At 43.3% G+C, this 20,182-nt stretch overlaps 2 protein-coding genes across 3 annotated transcripts in view; one reads left to right on the top strand and one right to left on the bottom strand.

Annotated features, from left to right (window-relative positions):
* The window catches only part of SCAF4 (SR-related CTD associated factor 4), a 45,215-nt gene extending 32,876 nt beyond the window's left edge, over positions 1–12,339 (top strand). For both annotated transcript variants that reach the window (XM_080613865.1, XM_080613864.1), the window contains 4 exons: positions 2,472–2,634; positions 2,768–2,848; positions 2,947–3,126; positions 10,946–12,339. In XM_080613865.1, coding sequence (XP_080469991.1) covers positions 2,472–2,634; positions 2,768–2,848; positions 2,947–3,126; positions 10,946–11,787 — 1,266 coding nt within the window. In that variant the 3' untranslated portion in view covers positions 11,788–12,339. The remainder of the gene's footprint in view (positions 1–2,471; positions 2,635–2,767; positions 2,849–2,946; positions 3,127–10,945) is intronic.
* A 2,685-nt stretch (positions 12,340–15,024) lies between these two features.
* SOD1 (superoxide dismutase 1) lies at positions 15,025–19,890 on the bottom strand. Its single transcript, XM_080612454.1, has 5 exons — positions 19,708–19,890; positions 18,788–18,881; positions 18,225–18,294; positions 15,990–16,104; positions 15,025–15,614 (listed from the first exon to the last, which is right to left on the bottom strand). Exons 1-5 carry the CDS (start codon positions 19,780–19,782, stop codon positions 15,504–15,506), a joined length of 465 nt encoding a protein of 154 aa, XP_080468580.1. The 5' UTR covers positions 19,783–19,890; the 3' UTR covers positions 15,025–15,503.
* Positions 19,891–20,182: the final 292 nt, after the last annotated feature.

Raw genomic sequence — 20,182 nt, 5'->3', positions numbered from 1 at the left:
ATTGATGTTCCACTCTCCTGGCAGAGTTTGGTGTTACCCTACCAAAACTACCATTCTTTTACAGTGAACTCAGTCAACTCATTCTTTTACAGTGAAGCTCAGGCTTTGCCAGGGTTACACATTGAAGTCCAGGGGTTTGCTGTGGTCTCCATTTCTGTAGGTTTTCCAGTCCAACCCCAAGTCCCTTTTCTTCATTTAATGGATTTTCAGCCAGAAACCAGCATCCAAGTTTTGTATGTACCTCCCAAATTTCCTGATCTATTTTTCAATCCCACATGCTCATTCTACCTAACTAGATGTAGGAGTTATGCTTTGGTCCAGTATTCATCTCATACCCTTCCTATTGAAACTGGCAGACTCCTACTTTCCAGTCGTCCTGCTGGAAAATCCAGGCGTGCTTAAATATACATTTACTTGTCTTGGAGCACTGATGCTCCAAGTAGCACAGTAGACTGTGCTCCTTTAGTTCACGGGGCCAGTGATTCTCCTGCAAGTCTCAGTTTGGGTAGTTAAGAAATAGTGGTTGTACTCAGACACAGGCCAAACCCCAAGATGTGTTCACTGAGATGCACCTTGCAGTCTGCGTTACAGTTACTGAGAGATTGGTTATTCCAGTTTCCAGCGTTGCCAGTAAAATACCAGGTTTTCCTGATGTTTGTTTCCCCATTAATACAAGGTCTCCCCAGTAGCATTTTTGTTACTTTGTTTTATTCAATTCATTAGCTGCTATTCTGAAACTGGTCACCCATCCTTTGTGTTTGTTACCTGTCAGTGTTGATTAACCACTGGTTCCATCTCTTTAAAAGACAGAAAAACGTTATATTTCAAATTGTGTTTTTACATTAGACATTGTGACATTTATGCATAGATTTTTACTGCTTGCCTTTTTTCTTCCTGCGTAAAGGAAAGGTTTGAGCGTGCTGCCTACAGTGACGTATTAGAGGGTTAACTTTTTATTTAAAAATCAATTACAGCAGTTAAACTTGGCTAATTGGGTATGAATATCCTCTAATATGTATCTAAATCATCCTTCCTTTGATATTCTATTCTGGTTCCATCATATTTTACTATTCATTAGGCCTTCTCAAGCCTTGCTTTTGTACCCAAGGGTACACATGCTTCATCCAGAGTTGTCTCACCTCTTAACTACTTAAAAACTGACAGCAATTAGCAAGTTTCCTCTGTGGGTTTTTTTTTTCCTCTTTTTTTTTTAACCTTTTTGCTTTCTTGATACTCATCCTCAGTTCCTTCTGCCATGTACACGTTCTGAGTGCTCTGTACATGAACGTTTGCTTCATGGAACGTTGCTACGATGAATGGATCAGTTGCTATTTCTAGCTGATTTTTAAGTTGTTCCTGAAGGAGTGCCCTGTAAAACAAAAAGAACTACTGGGGCTACTAAGTTACTGTGGGTTTGGAATACTTTTTCTAAAGCTTTTGACTGTGATCACTGGAAACACCTTTAGGGTTACTCAAAGCTAATGTTCCTCTTGGCCTTATGTGGTACTTCTAGATAGGTTTACCTGCACAATGTTGGCCTTGCAAGGTCCCAGTCCCCAGAAGGTCCCCAGTGTTCCTTTCAACTCCTCTCTGAAGTCTGGCTCTTGTTCACATAATATCCCTTTAGCTACCTGCAGAATCCAGCCATCCCTGAGGGCGTAACTTTTGCCAGCTTTGCACATTGTTACCTGTCAGGTCTGGCAATTTGTGTGCCACATCCGGTAGTTTCTCGTATCTTGCTCAGTTAGCTTAACTTCAGGCCTGGGCCTAATCAACGGGTTATTATAAACCAATAAATAACCCCTTTAAAGATAAAAAGGGATGGTCTGCACTAAAACGTAATGAATTAAAACGTATTGTAAGTAATAGATTTTAAAATTCTAATAGTACAAGTGTTAATGTGCGTCAACTCACTAACCTAGGCATTGGTAAAGAACTTGGAACAGAACTTTGCAGTGCTATTGGGTGTTTGGCAGCTTTTGTGTCTTCTCCAGGCTTAAAGAGTATTTTGTTTACATTGGTTTGATGCCACTGCTTTCAGTTCTGAGCATAAACCAGTACAGGCTTCTCCTTTAGAAATAAACAGTGAGTTATGAAAGGTCTTGACACAGTAATTCTGAAATTTTGATGGCCATGGAGGTGAGTCAGTTATGATCACTTGATGCCAGCTACAGTGGGAAGAGTATATTTAGATGAATTAGCAGCATGCATTAATACTGATTTAGCACAGCGAATAATTTTTTCTTTAAGTACAAAGGTGAACAAAATCGCTATTGATATTTTAACTTGTAGGAGTTCTTTGACTGCTGATTAGATCAGTTACGTAAGTCACCTTGTTGCAGAGTAATTTAAGGTAGCTTAAATTTCCTTGTTTTGATGGATGGAACACAGAAGACAGCAGTCCACAGGTGAACAACAAATAATCCATTCAGTCTTGAGGTAACACGTTTTTCCCCTTCCTTTTTTCTTAGGTTCCCCCACATCCATCAGGTCCTCCTGTGGTTGGTGCACTCCAACCACCTGCTTTCACAGCACCTTTAGGAATCCCACCTCCTGGATTTGCTCCTGGAGTGCCACCACCGCCACCTCCTCCATTTCTGCGACCTGGTTTCAACCCAATGCATTTACCTCCAGGTATATTTATGTATTTTTAGGAATATTAAGTCCTTTTTTAACCATGCAGCAAATAAAAACATCTGCCATATAAACCGCACAAGTATATTTTGGTAGAGTGATACATAGTGTTAATATACGCCTTTTTTTATAGGCTTCCTTCCTCCTGGACCACCACCACCTATAACTCCTCCAGTATCAGTTCCTCACACTCCAGCAGTAAACATCCCAAATTGTAAGTTTAAGTCTTGGGCAGGCAGCAGTAGAAGGAAGGTATCATGTGAGCAGAAAAGCTGACTTGTTTTTTTAATACATCAATGCATTGTTTCTTAGCTACAGCAACTGGTGTGAATGAAGACACTACAAAAGATTCATCTATAGGAAATCCCATCCCAACAGTGGTTTCTGGATCCAGAGGGACTGCTGAAACTACTGAAAGTTCCAAAATATATGGAACTGTTCCACCTCCTACTAATGCACCTGCTCCAGTCACCCAAGCTATTCCACATCTTGGTAAGTTCACTTTTGTGTATATTCTTCAGTTTATTGTTCCCCTGAGTTTAAAACACAGTTTTGATTTTGCACTGACTTACAGTTCATGGGGAAGTAAAGTAGAGTTTTGAACTTTTTTTTTGAACTTTTGAAATCTCTGCCCTTCTGTTGAGTCTTGAGTCATGTTTAGAGGCTTGGTTTTGCACAAAGAAGCAGTAAATTTACTTTCATTATTGAAGATCTGTTTTTTGAAGAAACAAAAAGTCTGTAATGTTTAAGGTACAAATTCAGGACAGAATGAAATGCTGTCTACATTGAACAAAATGAGGTTTATACCATATAGAAAATAACTTACACCAAAACATCCATACGACATATGAGCTGTGTTTTAGACTCAACTATTACATGTGTAAAACTTACAGACAAACAGTATTTTTTAATGTATTTTTTAAAATTGTGAAAATGCGCTATACTTTTAATGTGTGGAATAAATAATTTTAATAAAATGGGGAAAGTGCTTTTATTCAGCCCTGCAGTATTACAGGTTTTGCAGCCTTTTTACCAATATGTCACCTCCTTTAAATATTACAAAGTGGTGTTTTGACTAGCAAAACCAAGCTAACTTTGAATATCTTGCATAAATTACTTTTCACGGTATGATATGAACTTATATTTTTAAAGAGAGTGTACGCTGTTTAATGATACAGAGGTCTGCTAAATGCATATATTAGGGTGGCCTTTTACAGCTCAGTGTCAAGCATATACTCAAGAGACTTGTTTCCTACAAATTTTAATGAGATTAGCACATTTGTGGGATTTTGGACCTCTAAATGAGAGCCTAACAAGTGAATGAAAAAGCTGGTTTTGTTTTACTGTGTTTCTGCCCAGAACTTTGCAGGGTACACTGAAAAAAAACCCCACCAAACCCAAAAGATTTATCCCCCTGATCACTTACAGCTTGGTTGGGTTATTTGATGGCTGAATTGTCCAGCCACGACTAGTGATTTTTGGATCATTTGTGCTGGAAACTCAAAATAAGGGCATCTTTCAAAAAGTGAAGAGCTGCTTCTCTCTGAAAATGAGTCTGCTTTTTAAAATCCATCAAAGCAGATGTGCAAACTCAGCAGCTTAATTGTTTCAGAGTATCTTGGGACACTTGGCAAACAGAGAAAAGCTTAAAAAGCTTTATGGTGACGCCATGGATTGACAGAATATTGTAGCGGTACAGATTGTCAGGCTGTACATTTGAGACATTCACATCCTAATGATCATATTACACTTTTTGTAATTGTAATATACTTTACCAGATATTTGAAGTTGCATGGTACTGTCTTGTACGACATAGCTTGAACTTTTTATGCCAATGTGTTAAGTTACTCTGCAATCTGCTGTATCACCATGCACATAAGAAAATGTGTACGTTTCTTACAAAATGAAGATTGGAGTGAACAATGCACCCACATGAGTTACTTGGACAGTAGCTTTTTTGTTTTTATTCCTACAAATCCAAGGAAGCTGAATTTGATAAATCTGATCAAGAACTTGCCTTTGGTTTTATTAAATTTGTGAGGCAGATGAAGTCACTCTGACCACATGGACAACTTCTCTCAACATTCATCAACAACTCATCAGCAAGGAGATAGAAGAGTTTTTCCTTTTAGTCAGATAGCATGTGTGAGCTTCCAGAGTAGTCCTGAAGTAATAGCTTAGAGATGTGTGTGTCTACTTAAGTGATAGTGTCTTATTTCAAGAAGTAGTTACTTATAGTCAAGGGGTTACGTAAAATCCTTCCATCCTGACATTTCAGAGGTAAGGTGGACTGTTCACAAGATAGAAAAAAAAAAAAAAAACCAAGAAGAAACAGATTATAATGTTTTACATTATTAAAGGGAAAAGTTTAATATCAGTTGTCTTTGCTTTTAAAACTTTCCAGTAAGTTAACACAATTGAAATGATCTTCTTAAAACCACTTTGATTCACTCATCAATTGAGCTTAGCTCTGTTTGTGAGAGTTCAGGTCTAGTCTCTCCTTACGCTAGAAGAAAAACAGGAAAGAGGTGACATTTTCCACCACTGGTGCTAATCTAGATAGCAAAGAAGTGTCCCTTACAGTCTTGCCCTCCCTGTCCTCTGAGTTCAAGAGCTGGCAAAGCTGCATCGTCATACCTTCTCATTCTGTGTGTCAGGTTTCACTCCTAGGGAAATCAAAGCATGGGAAGTGGAGTGGGCCAGGGTTTTACCATGTGTGTGGACATGAGATGCAATCTGCATATGCATTGCAGTCCTGGAGCCCAGAAATACTTGGAGGCTTGACAATTTAAATGTAGCCTTAGTGATGACCTGTGTTTTGCACAGGTCAGAGGCAGATGAACTGGACAAAGTAAGTGAGTAGGTACAGGATTGCCCTCAGTTATCCATGGGAAAGCACAGACAAGTGTTCAGACTGAAAGACCTAATGTTCACAAGGGTATGCTTTAGCAATTGGAATAAATGACTGATGGCATGACTGATTTCTCAAGAAGTCCTCAAACTCTCATGAAACACTCCCATGATGTGGCTCTCCAAGCTAGGATAAGAAGGTGGAAGAAAGATGTGCTTGACAGCATCATGAAGTATGTAATGAGGACTCTGCTTGGGGAAATAGGGATGAAGGGGCTTGAGTAGTGTCATGTGAAGAATGAAGAAATGTTCTTCGGCTATTTGGGGAGGATAGAAGAACTTACTTCAGCAGGCTGAATTCAAGGAGTGAAGATTGCTCTGAAGAGACTGTCATAGAAATCTAAACCTTGCTTGAGAATGCCTTATGTAATCTGTACAAACGCAGGAGCTCTTTTCTGGTGTTTGTAACTTAAAAATGAAGCTTATCTATCTGTGCAGTTTTTATGTGGAAGATATGTTACAAAGTAACTCTAAATTGGTGGTTGTAAGATTTCATATGCTTTCTTAGGAATGTAAGTTATGTTCTGTTCCATTTCCGCTAATTATTTTCCCCAATATAATTCTTTCATCACTTCCAACAAAGACATGTTTGTGCTTCAGAGGAGTGATCCCTCATGGACATCTTGTCTGATTTTTTTGTGCTTATTTCTAAAAACTACCCTTTGGTTGTTTTGATTGTGGTTGTATCCTTGATCTTGTTCGCTGCTGTTATAATTTCTTGTTCCTAATTTGAACAAGACTACCAGACTGTAACTGGTTTTGTGAGTATGTGCTCATATGTAATTTTCTAAATGATCTGCAAAGCAGATATTTTTAGACTTGTTTTCCGTGTGCATATTGCAGAAAGTGGCAGGCTTTTAAATCATTTTTGATTTGCCAACTTGTTAGTGTTGAGCAAATGCTGTAATTTGGACCAGTAATAAACTGCTGATGCAGGTGCTGTGTTTTGAATACGGAGATTCTGTGATCTATTATCTTGATTAAATACACCGTACTGCAGTTTGTAGGTTCTGGTCTACTGCTCTTTGTACCAAAATTCCTACAATGATAATTACATATTATCAAGGATTAATTATACTGTAGCTGTCATCGAACTTGGTATTCATTTCCTGTTAATGTGTGCTGAATTACCATTCTTTTCTCCCTTGATGCTTTGTTCTTAAGACACTACATGGTCTTTTTGTAATCTGCATTAAATTATAAAAGACAGACTACACAATATTCTCTGAGCTCACCCAAATATTACTGTCTTACAGAGTGGATGCTTCCTTCACAGGAAGGATGAGCTTTTTATTAACACAGGATATGAACAGTGATAAACCTAATACAAGTTTCTGGTGATAGCCCATTTAAAAAGCATAAGAAACACTGCATGTTTGCTAATGGTATATATGACTTGCTTTCATAAATTGACAATTCAGAGGTAAGGGAACATGAACTCTCAAGCACCATTCATGGAATTCAGTTTTGTCTTGATAACTCCCTTGACCTGGATCGGTTTAGTATTCCATGTTGTACAAAGCAGGAATTTTAACAGTTTTAATACCAGTAACCAACCCATAATGTAGTTTGATTCTTACATCCTTGTTTAAGTATCTTAAATGAATAGGAGCAAGCTCCTCCTGGCTTCAGCGATTGACATGGACTATCCTGAAAAATGTTGGTATTTATGGCAAGTTATTTAAGCTGTGAGTCAGTATTTAGGCTCTTAAATTGGGGCTCTTTCTTTACAGTCTTGGCCTGGTCTAAAGGTTTCCATATTAAACTCCAGAAAAAGACACAAGACTTACACCACTGTCCCTCTTTGAAGAATTTCCTGGTAGTATTTAATGTTCTAGTTTTAAGATGCAGCATTCCCCACTTGAGAATGATAGAATTAATGTAACCTGCTAAATGTTGCAGAATGTCAGCATCGCACTCGGTGTGTAAACCTTTAGCCTGTCCTGCTGGAAGCATAAGCTTTTGACTTGTTCTCATATATATTGCCATCAGAGTTGCAAAGGAGGTGTATGTGAAGCAGGATTGCTGTGTCAGACTCGGAGAACACAACTCCTCCGCTTGCTTTCTTGTAACAGCACAGCTGAGAAGTAATTTGATGGATTATAAGAGACACTAATCACTTGTTGAACAGAGTTCCATAAAGAATAAAAGTAATTAAAGTAAGAAATCAGCTGCTACACTTTTCAGTTACATTAGCATTTGCAATACTGATAGTATCACAAGGGAACATGGGATTTTGTCCAGCCAGAAGAGAAGATAATCAGAAGTGGAATTACAGTGATGCAGAAATCTGGCTGTTTACCTAATCTATCAAACAGTAAGGATGACTCCTGTGACCTCCCTGGATAGAAGACACTTCTTCAGGACAGCTCTAGCTTCTGGAGCTGTCTTACGAGTAAAGTGGAAATACCAAACTTTTAACACTGTGTGATTGTTCTTGCACATCCGCAACAACACTCATGGTTGGCTATGGGTTTTCCTTGAGCACTTGCATCTGTGCTCTGCAGAGTGAACACTCTTCGCAGGCTCTGAGGACCTTTCACTGCATCACTGGTAAAAGTTACAAATGAAAATGAATTGTGAATGCAGTCTGGTTTTACACATCTGAACAGAATAACATACTGGGTGTGAGGCCTGAGGATTATATCTCCAGCATTAGATACAAGCCCTGTCTTGTAGTAAAAGCCATGTGGTAGCCAAGTCATGCGGAGCAAGGAGCTGGTGAAAGGGATGGTTGTGTTTCATACCCGTAAGCAAGAAGGCAAGCTTAGCTACTGCGGCAAGGCTCACAGTTAGGAACAGATGGATAAAATACAGGCTGGGGCAGATAAAATTCCGTCACTTGTCTGCACAGGTATAGGATGGTCATTTCATCACTTTATTGTTTCTCTGGGAGCTCCGGTACTTGACAAACTATTTAAATTTTCCATACCGTCTTTTCCTGTATAAGACAACAAAGGGCTTTCAGCTGTCCTAGACTTGCCATGTGCAATCTGTACCACTGATTTTCATGAGCATCTCCGCTAAAGCTGGATGTGTTTCTGGACAGCTCTTTCAGAGTAAGTCTGTAATTGGTGCCAGATTTGTCAATACAGCAAGGAAACTCCTGACAGTTCTTTCAAGTATGTGGCTTCAGCCTCAACATTTGAGTGAGCTGAAACCTTTAGGTGCTGCTACCCTCCTGATACAGTCCAAATTGAAAGAGAATGGGTTTTGGCTGCCATTATGCTGCTGCTTCTGTGCTGCATTTCGTGTAGAAATAAGACTGAGAAGTTAAACTACTTGTTAAATTCAGAAAAGCTTGTCACACTTGCCTCATGTTCATGCTGTTGTAACCCGCCTCTATTCTGGTGCCATAGAGCAGGAGCATGTGCTTCTCCTTTTCAGCTTGTTCGATCTCAGTCTTTTCTGCCTTATTTTTAATCTTCTGTGGAAGAAATTACTTACCAACAAAAATGATCCCCAAACCTCAGAATTCAGCAAAATAACACTCTTGGAAGATACCACTAGCCATGTGTCTCTCATACGAAGTCATGGGAACAGTTTAAGCTCAGTGACTTACAGCCCTGATGTGGAACAGGAGGTGGTGGGGGGCTGTGCATTTTACAGTTAAAAAGGGGGAAGGGTACACACCAAAGAAATGGGCTGTTATTGCTGGAATATTTCTTTCAAAGAGTGTAACCTGTCAAGCCGTGTCTTAAGAGGGACTGTTGGAGGGGAAGGTAAGGTGATGGATGCCACAGGTGGAAGAGTATTCACATCTTTGTGACCTGAGTTCTCCTGAACCACAAAGTGTAATAAAGCGCACTCAGATAAAACCAGTTTCTGTTAGAGATGTTCTTCAGCATAAGAAGTAGTGAGGTGAAAGAGCAACATCTGTGTTCTTCAGAAGGCGCAGGCATGTTGGGGGTAGAGACACTAAATAAATCAGCCAGGGGAAGAGGGAAGCTGCAACAGCCAAGGGGAAGGTTACTTAGGATGTCTGCTCCGCTGTGCTCGTTCAGCTGCCATCTAAGTGCAGTGTTCACTGGTGGCTGTACCAAGTATGTAAATCTGGTATTAATTCACATTCTAATTCTACCCAGAACAGGGGTCACAAGATTCTACGTAACCTGCCTTCTTAACTTTAATTTTTATTAATATACATTATTAATATTAATATACATTATTAATATACAATATTTTATTAATATACATTAATAAAGCATTAGTCGTAGTCTAAACAAATGTATAAAGGAGTGCAAGGTGGATTAGGAAGGATTTGTGTTTGTTCTGGTGGCAGCTGTTGATTCCTGTATATTTCAGTTTGGGAGTTTAAAAACAACACATGCTTTCTGAGATAGGGAGCTTAGTTTCAGGTGAATAACTGCTAGTGAACAGAAAGGGCAGATAGATGCAGCCTGAAGGCTACAGAGAGCCTGAGATGATAGTGCTGCTGGTTCCAACAGAAGGAGGCACATGAGATAAGCTGGCACTCGCTTATTGGTGGGAACTCCTCTGGAGCTCAGTAATCCTCACTTGTCTTGGCTCCTTGTGTTGATGCCAGCAAGCTTCGGGCTGAGCTTTCTGAAACAGTATTTTTTGAGAGTTAATTTTTTCTTTCTTATGAAGACCATGGTAAAAAGAGGAGTCCAGGAACAGAAATGGAAAGCAGCTGGTGTTGGGAGTGTGGTGTAAAGGATGGAAAACTGTTTAAAAAACCAGGAATAAATCCAGACATTACCTGTTGCATTTCCTTTTAGTTTATGTTGCAGGGTTTATTCTACTAAATTAAACTTTGTTGCATCCCTTTTCTGTGGAATGGTACCTTGAGCCCTCTGTGATTTCCCACTTGGATTCCAGCCCTGTTATGACCTTGCCTCTCCCTCTGTACCTCTCCCACACATGAGAAATCCTGTTGGTGGCCAGGTCAAATCTCAGGCATTTTAGCAGCTACGATTCCACGGATGTTTGGAATGGAGGAGGGATGTTTTAAAACTAACTGAAGGGAGTGAGGTGGCTTTAATTAGAAGCCTGGGAAGCGTGACCTGTTAGGAAGGTGTTCCATTGACAAAGCAAGACACTGAGCTGGAGATCAGGAAGATCTCTGACCTGCACAACAGCTTCTTCACAGAAGGAAGCCTTTGAATGAGCGATTAGTCACTGCCATTGCACTATTAATTACTTGTAGCATGGCACAAACTGCTGTTTAAATATGATGTTCTCTTAACACTATGTAAGCCAGCCCAGGAAATGTTGCAGGCTGCTCTCTTCTCCCCACACCACCACTCAATTTTGGTGTTACTCATTTTATAGGATAATTTCAGAGTGCTTGTTTTTGAGATGATGAAAATGCTGTTTCTTTTGTCCTCTCCCACCAGCCTGTGATTTCACTTGGTGTGTCTGTGTTTGTCTGTTTCAGGCACTCAAGGAGTTGCACCCCCGCCACCAGCCCCTGTTGTTGGGCTGCAGACTCCATCCACTGGCCTCTTGGGTGCCCGGCCGGGTTTGATACCACTCCAGCGACCGCCCGGAATGCCACCCCCTCCTCTGCAGCGGTTTCCCTTGATGCCACCACGACACATGCCCCACCACATGATGCACAGAGGGCCCCCGCCAGGGCCAGGAGGCTTTGGGATGCCTCCCCCCCACGGAATGAAAACCCCCTTCCCACCTCCCGGTCACTTTGTGAGACCTGGGGGGATGCCAGGAAGTGGGGCACCGGGTGGACCTGAGGAGAACAGAGATGGGCGGCAGTACAGGAATGACAGGCAGACATTCACGCCCAACAGAGACCAGGAAAGGTTTGGAAGGAGGTCTTATGGAAATCGGGTAGAAAACGATCGTGACCGCTACGGTAACCGCAATGACGAACGAGATCACGAGCGGCTTGGTAGTCGTGACAGGCGAGAGTGGGGACGGAGGAGCCCTGAGCGTGACAGACACAGAGACTTGGAGGACAGGAACAGGCGTTCCGGTGGCCATCGGGACAGGGAGAGGGATTCCAGAGACAGGGAGTCTCGCAGAGACAAGGAGGAAACGCGCGGGAAAGAAAAACAGGAGATGACTGACAGGGCAGACAGCGACAAAAACCACGAATCTCATGGCAGCAAAATGGGAGACGCAGACATTGTTTCCAAACTCACTTCGGGAGACTCGGAACCCACGGGTGTAAAACCTGCGGAAGAGTTGACACCAGCGGCTACCTCATCCCTGGAACAGGCAGAAAAGGATCTGGGCTCAGTGTCGGAGGCTCCTCGCTAGGGACTGGAAGTTGTCGTGAAACGACAGTGACATTTGTTGGAGTGTAGAGCTTTAGGGTTGTACAGTCTGCTGTATTATATTTGCTTCTGCTGATCTCACAGCCCCTCGGTAGTTGGTGGGGAATTGTAAGCAATTTGATTGCTTCCCTTCTATTTAAAATAGCCACAGCGTAACATGAAATACTGAAGATATGATTAAAATATTACCCATTTTTGCTGTAACTTTTTTAAAGTTTTGACTTTAAAAAGTTTACAAATCAGAAGTAGAAGTGCTTTCTATTTTTTTTTTTTTAATTTAAGAAAAGGTAACGGTGAAAGCTCCTTGAAACCATAGGAATGTGTTTTTAATAAACTCTATTTTCGTAACAAACTTTACGGTGTGCTATTCTTCCTACACTGCACTGAAGTGGAAAACGAGTGTTCAGCATCTTAAAGTTGGAACTGTTAATGCTGTACTGGAGTCTAAATTAGACTGTTCTGTTTATATTTGTTAAAAAAAATACATCTGTTTGTGTAGCTATTCACAGAAACAAATTTTTATTTGTAAGAAAGAGTCATCTTGGTTCTCAAGAGTGCTGCGTTTTAATGATCTCACTTGACCAGAGCGGGTAGAAGTTGGTGGGTTTAAGATGAATCGAAGAGTTGACTGTTGAGTGTTTGCAATGGAATCAGGGTTTTCTCATTTGTTTTATTTCCCCCCCTGCCCCCAGCTGGTTCTGTGGTCAATGTTGCCCTGATTTGCCTTTTGTTTAAAAAGTGGACACCTCTGCTATGTGATTACATGTGTGCGTGGCGGGCTGGGAGGCGCCGACCCAGTCAGCAGCTGGTGGACTTGGTACTCACAGGTGCTCCTGTGCTAGTGGGGTGAAAGGGAGATCAAAAGGGCACCAAACCCCGCTATAAAATGCTAAACTTTGTTTTTCCAAGTGGGGCTGGTGTGCATGAGGATGTAAAAATGCCACCTCTGCGTTCAGGCAGATGCGGGTTGTTGCCTGTGTGAGCACTGTCTGCCTCCTGTAGCCCCACAGGTGTGAAACCTCTGCCCGTCTGGTGCTGCTGTACCTACCCGGCTGAGGGACGGAGGAGGAGAGCACTTTCCTGCCTGCATTTGGATTCACCATCACCTCACAAGATCACCCCAGTCACGCTGTCAGGTTTGGAGAGGGTGGACGCTGGTTCTGGATGGTCAGAGCCCTCACGCCACCCAGCCGTTAGCTGCGCAGGTGGCACTGGCCCTGCGGTTGGAGCTGGGTTGACTCTGGAAGCATAGTGGAAAAGGTGTACGAATCCTGTGCGTATTTAATTTGGGTTTGGTTTTTTTTCCTCCTTGATACTGATAGAGCTGTGTTTGACTTTTAAAGTTGGTGTTTTCCCCTAAGTAATTGAAGGGCAGCTGCTTTCTTACATTTTTCAGAGCTGCTCCGCAGCAGAGGGAATTTTTCTGGGGGAGGGATGTGGGAGGGAAGGAGAGCAAATGTGGAGCCATGGACGGGGGAAAGGACATCTATTTTTATGTTCTTGCAATAGCAGAATAAAGAGAGAAAAAACCTGTTTACACACTTGTACTGAACTCAACTGTCATGTGTTCAAACTTACGTCCTTAATGTGTTCCGTGCTGGGCCAGCAGAACCATCTGCCTGCAAAGCCAGACATTCACATCTTAGACTTAACACTTGTCTTGGTAAAAACCACCATAATTCTGTAAGGAGGTAGGAGTGTTTTAATTAAAAGACTTAAGAGTGAAAGAGACAAAGGCTTGTCCACAGAAATGCCACCTCAGTGTCTCCATTTCCTGTATTAGGAGTTTGAAAGCAAAGCCTAGGAAAACCTTGGGTGTACTTTGCAGAACAGTTTCTTGCCACCTTTCGAAGCAGCAAGTGTATAATAAACCTACTGGCAAGGGAGCATCACCAGTGGAACTGCACCTTTTGCTTCTACAACTACCACATTTCTGGCTTTGAAATAAGCCATGCCAGAAGTTGGTACATGAAGATTAATCAGTTCAGTGCCAGCACCCATTACTGATAGACAACACACAGCATTGGCAATTAACAGAAGCCTACACCTGCAGGTTACACCAACTAACACATAAACCAAGCATTACTGGTACATCCTCCAACAGCACACTGACTTCAGGGCTAGCAGGCTGTCACTTAGCCTGCCAAGAGGAAACAGGTTTGAAAGCAGAGACTGGCACATATCAGGGTTTGAAAGTATCAAAGTTCAGTGCCAAGACAGCCAGGAGAGGAAAGGCAAACTGCAGAGCTGCCACCAGCCTTGTGCCACTGCAGCTCAACCTACAGTTCCCAAGTACTCTGTTTTTTCCCCTCAGGGAAAGGGGGGACACTGTAACCACCCTCCAAGCTGCAACGAGGTGAGGGTGGTTGGTTACGGGTGTTACATGTGCAGCACCCTAATGCTGGAGAGGAAGCCCGAGTGATGCTGACTTAGTTCTGTGCAGCAGCTGAATCAGAGCACAGACTACATCACAGGAACAGGTACAGGTGGTTAAGTAACAGAACCTGCAGCAAACCTAAGTAAGTTTAATGTGTTTTTACAGCACTCTACTACCAAAAGCCATTTCACATGTAACATGCTACACTGGAATCTAGGCATCTAGAACTACAGCCAACTGCTCTTACAGGTCTTCCTTAAAATTAGTAGCTTTCTCTAATAAAATACTTCGAAATACATTTAAAAGCTACATATAAGAAAATAACAAAAGCTGGCAGCAGTGTGCAATAAATACACTGCTGCAGAGCTTTATGAAATTAAATACAGAACATGCAGCTATGTACACCCTTTTAAAGGGAATACCTGTTCCACACTAGGCACCTGCATTGCTTGGAGAAATGCTGGCTCCACCAACCACTCCAGGCTTCGACTTCACACAGCCCACCACTACCCAGCAGTGCCAGGGGCACAGACAACACACAGCGACACACACTGAAGCCAGATCATCTCATATGCTGCTCACAGCTTCCCCACCACAGGAGTACACACACTTTCACAAGCACATGGGATTATCACAAGCAGAAATATCTTCTTGATGTGAAATGCAAAGCAGCAGTTGTCCTCAGGTAAATAAAACCCCTGGGTTAACACTGGCTGTCAGCACCCCCCTGTGTGCTGTTGGTGTTTAGCAGGTAACTATGGGCCTGCCTTTCCCTGTTAGCAAGTCAGGAGGTATGGCTGTGCTAGTTAGCTTTTCTTTTTTTTATAGACAGCAAGACCAAAGTGTATTTGCCCAGAAAGTTTATTACACAAGTTTGAAACCTACAGATGCTGCAACTCTATCAGGATGAAGTCCCAATGCATACACAGTGGCTCCTGCTCTTCAGTGAGTAGCCTTGCCAAAGCTCCTAAGGCTAATCCTCCAAATCACACAGTATAGTGGAGGTTCTGGTGTTCACAACATGCCCACTACCACCCACCTGCCATTAGAAAGAGCAGGGATTCCAGTAAGTGAAGTTGTACTGAATGGCTACATCAGATGCTTCAGTAGAAGACTACAGAGACATTCCATCAGGGTCACTTTAATGGCAATATACATCATACAAAATTAAGTCAGTCTTCACCAGCTTAAGTGATACTCAGAATGCAAAGTAGTAATGGGATTAAGTGATACATCTTTTGCATGAGAAAGGGCAAGTACAGCATTTGCAATGAAATACAGCCCATTCACCACTAACATCTGAAACATTTCAGGTACAACACTTAGCTCTTGGCTATTCCGATGACACCACAAGCTAAACGAGGTCCAGCATTTCCAGTCAATTTGCTCTCATTATCTCCCCCTCTACCCAGATCATCACACTTTTCATGGACCTGGAAGAGAATTGAAGATACCTTAGTTCATGTTATTGCAGAACTAATCAACATTTATCATTACTTGCACTAGTACTAGCAGCGACAAGCAGTTTTGCCAGCTATCAGGCAGGAAGTTACGATCTCACAGCAGTGAAGCGCCACACTAATTAACGAACAGAGGACTTTCAGGCAAGGTTTCAAATAACTCCCTGTCTTGGAAATCTTGCAGTGCAAGTTCTATAACATACACCAGGGAAAGGCCTCCAGCATCAAAAAGCCTCTGCTTACTGTCAAGACTGCTCTACAGTTCCCTAAAGCAGTAGGCAAGTAAGTACCCAAGCAGTAAGCAAGTAGTAGGCGAGTAGTAATCCAAGTAGGCACCAAGACACTTACCACCATAGTACGTCCCACGATGCTATGTGGTCCGCTAAGAGAAATGATGGAATCTTCTATTGCCACTTCTGCTACTCCTCCTTTAGCAGTCACATTGCCAAGGTCTCCCACATGCCTACACAAAGATGCAGAGAGACTCATTGAAAACTTCATTGAATTTAAGGCTTTTCTATATGCTGGCCAGGACAATGCAATACCCATAGTTCTTACACTCAAATACTCCACCATCTTACCTTAAACAGCACTCACTATGTCCTCATTTACCATCACCAGCCAACCTTTAACACTTCCAGGTTCAGGTTATACCTAGGACTAAATTTTAATTGTCCCTTGAAACTAAAGGAGTTTATAGTAGACAGTTCATCAACTTTGGGGAAAGGAATGCCATCACTTCTGCACGTACAAGGCTTGGTGTAAGCATTGCCACTGCTCTTTAGAAATAAAGCTCTTAAGAGCCCTTAATGTCTATCACAAATCAGCTACTTCACAAGCAGCTGCAGGATTTAGGTTTAAATAGGAAGTAAAAGCAGTTGTCAAGTGACAGGTCAAAGTGGAGGCATCAAGCATTAGCTAAGTTCTAATGAACAGCAGCGATGACTGGCTGAGTTTGCTTCACATTTTCCCCACACACTTGGCATTATGCTCTACCATAGTTTTTTTTATCAGCACTAGGTCTCCACTGGGACTTCCTTTAAGAACTAAGCCTCAAGCAGTTCAGTTTTCACTGAACTTCCAGACATTCCAGTGTCTTATTTCCTACAGATTTGTGCCAAGCAGAGCATTCACTCAAATGGCAAGTTGGTGATGTTCTGCAAGATTCTTCTATTCAGATGAAGAACACGGAATACCAGCTTGTTTCCAGAACTCCACAGGCATGCAGGGTGACCAGCTCAGATAGCTGCATGCTGACTGCCAGCTTCTTAAGACAGCATAGTACCAATTTTGTATTTGTAACCAAGACCTACAAAATCAGGCCAAGGGCAGTTTTCCCTTGAGTAATTTGCTTGCTTTAAGCTTCTGAGAAGCTTCAGTCCAAATGTTTCAACTCCACACTAGTAAAAACCACAACCTAGTTCTCACACCCTCCTAATGAGCTCCCCAGCCCACAGCTGCCTGAGCAGGCAGCTTACACCAGAAGCAGCATTTGACAGAGCAGAAGCCACAGTATTCATGCAGTTTTGACCTTTAGCCCCAGAGCAGTTGGCTGCCACTGAAGTCCACGAACACACCATTTTATGCTGTTATCATCCACACAGCTGGCCACCAGCCAGCTTGCTTGGTTTGGCATGCAACTGATCACTCCAGTGCAAACTTACCAGTCACAGAAAGTGCAGTTATGGACATAAATATGAGCATTTAAAGACCAACCAAAATGCCACACTGGCCTCAGTGCTAGTCCAGACACCCCCTGTGCAAGACCAGCCTTTCACACTTGCTCCTAGCTCCACTCACTACCACACTGGTCTTCAGCATTTGTGCAGTCCCTTCCGATCTCCAAACCCAGTCAGCATACTGTTTAAACCAGCTGCTCAGACATCAGGTCTCAAACATTCAAGGGTTCCCTGAAGATAAATGGGATTATGAAAACTGCCTCCAGGGGAAGAGCCTGGTCTCAGCTCCCACTGAGGTACGAACATCGCACTCTGCACTGACAGGTTGCACAGCTTCAGGGGTACATACTGCAAGCAGTACAGCACCTAAGCTAACAGGCTAAGAAGAGCCCAGCACACCCACTGAGAATCACCATGCCCAGGCACACACAGCTTTGTGTTCATCTTGCAGTTTCCCCTGCAGCCCCAGCACCTTCTACTGATGAACCTGACCTGCCACATGACAAGCCTGCATACAAGCTCAGCAACTGAGAGTTTTAGTGCCCCCATTTCAGGGCCAGCTTTTGACAACAGAAGCAAATCACCACTGACTAAAGAAGGCTTTAACACATGAATCCCCTACACTAACATGCCGAAGAACTTTCATATTGCCTCTTCTCCCTAGGCTATGACAAAACCACGAATATATCCCAAAGACTACGCTTTACACATACTCTTGGAGACAAGGTATCTAACTAATCAGTGTAGATTTATCAGAGCCTTTGTCAAGTGACCCTAGAAGTCCTGCAGGAACTACCAGTTTTCTTCTGGTATTGTCCTAGCATTGTTTATGAAGTGGCTTCCCAAGCACAAAGTAGCACTTAGATGGCTGCTGCAGGGAACAGCCCAGACACATTAAACTCACCTTTCTGCATCACTTGGTCCACCATGCTGCTTCCCTTCAGGATTGAAGTGAGCACCTGCACTGGTACACCCTGAAACAGAACACAGCCACCAAAACTAGCTTTTTTTGCAGTATCCAATTTAAATCTGCTGCTCATACACTACACTAATGTGTATACCCAGAGGCCATGAAGTCACTGATGATGAAACAGCTACTCTCCCATTAGATGTTCTAAACCTCTAGAGGTGAGTAACCTACTACAGATTTACAAGTTCAATAAAGTAAGATTACTCATTCTAGAACACTCAGGGCTCAGCTGAAAGCTTTCTTACTTCTTAACACTAGGTTATCAAAGCGTTTAGGTTAGTGCTTGATGTGTGAGACCTTGAACACCAGCCTAAACATGTTCAAAGTATTACAGGGGAAGCAATTCCTTAGGAAATGTCCCTATATCTTAACACATATTTGCAGTCATGAGACCAAAGTAGACTTCTACCAGTTGCTGCTGCAGCACTAGAAGAAACTCTTTAAACCTGAGCTACCACATAACAGATGTAACTCAAAAGCTGGAATACACATCTTACCATTTGTATTGTCACCAAATTCATGGACATGGAAGCCATGGTCTCCATCAGCCAAGCCACTGATTTTTCCAGTAACTTTCACTGGTCCGTTACCCTTTAATAGAAACGGTTTGTTATCAACAAACAGCTACAGCATTAAATAGCCTTGTGTCAAATGAAGCTTCTAGTCAACAGAAAGCACTAGAGACTTCTCTACAAATTCAGCTACAAAGATATTAACAACTACTTTACATTAACTGATTCTATATGCCAATAGTGTTTCACAGAATGCCTACGTTTATTTAGCCACCTAAAGTGTATTATGCAACAATAAACAAAAGGAATGCCTTTTACCACATCTTTTGCTTTTAATAATAATTATGTACTTCCACTTGCAAGCACAAGTAACCCTGCAGTCATTCCTCCTTTACAGATACAGTACTGCCCATATAAAACCCCAAGTTCTCTATTGAGTATAAACGAATCTTAAACGACAGTATAAAGGAGCTCAGGCCATTTAGCAATTAGAGCTCCGTTAAGCCCCACTCTCAGCGTGTCAAACAAGCATTGCAGTAGGGCCAATGCCGGCTCCAACACTTAGCCCAGCGGCACACCCCCGAGCAGGGCGAAGGACAGCCATCCCCTTTTAGCCCTCCGCGCCGCGGCTCGCTTCACGGCGCCCGGCTGGCTCAGCACCGGCCGGGCCCAGCACCCGGAGCACCCAGAGACTAAGCAGCACCGGTCCCTCCCACCGCTGCAGCGGTGCGGGGCCACAGCTCAGGACAAGCCCGCCTAGCGCAGGTCCACCGGCGGGAAGGAGATGGGGGAGGGAGGAAGAACCGCGCCGCCCGCCCTGCATCGTGACTCAGCAGTACGGCCAAGACGAGCCCCCAGGGGAAGTGCAGAGCGACCGGGTCGCGCCCGCCGCCGTCAGCCCTTGCCTGCTGCTGGAAGTGGATGACGCCCTGCACGGGGCCGTCCCCCTTCATCACGCACACGGCCTTCAGCGTCGCCATATTCCCGAAGCGGGCGGCACACAAAACAAGTCCTCTCGCCCCGTACCCAAGAACGACGGGTCCGCCCCGCCCGCGGCCTTTATATAGGGCGGTCCGTCAGCACCTCTGCCAATCGAGGCACTCTCCCTGGCCTCCTTGCGCAACTATTACGGCGGGCTCGGCCAATTGAGAGGGATGAGTCGTGACAGTGCGCGGGTGCGGGCCAATCGGCGGCACCCGCTTCTGAGCCAATGGTGGGTGAGCCCCCCTCGTTCGCCCGCCTCCGCGGCTGGGGGAGTTTTGTAACGGTGCTTGCGGTGGCGGTGGTTGTGGTTGTGGCCGTGGCTGGTGGAGGGGTCAGAGCCGGGGGGGAGCGGGAGCGGCCGCCGTAGGGGCACCGGCGAAGAGGGCTCTCCCTGGC

Source organism: Psittacula echo (genome assembly GCF_963264785.1).
Source record: "Psittacula echo genome assembly, chromosome: 3".
NCBI lineage: Eukaryota > Metazoa > Chordata > Aves > Psittaciformes > Psittacidae > Psittacula > Psittacula echo.
The sequence above is the reverse complement of the archived record's forward strand: the minus strand, read 5'-3'. Positions and strand labels throughout refer to the sequence as shown.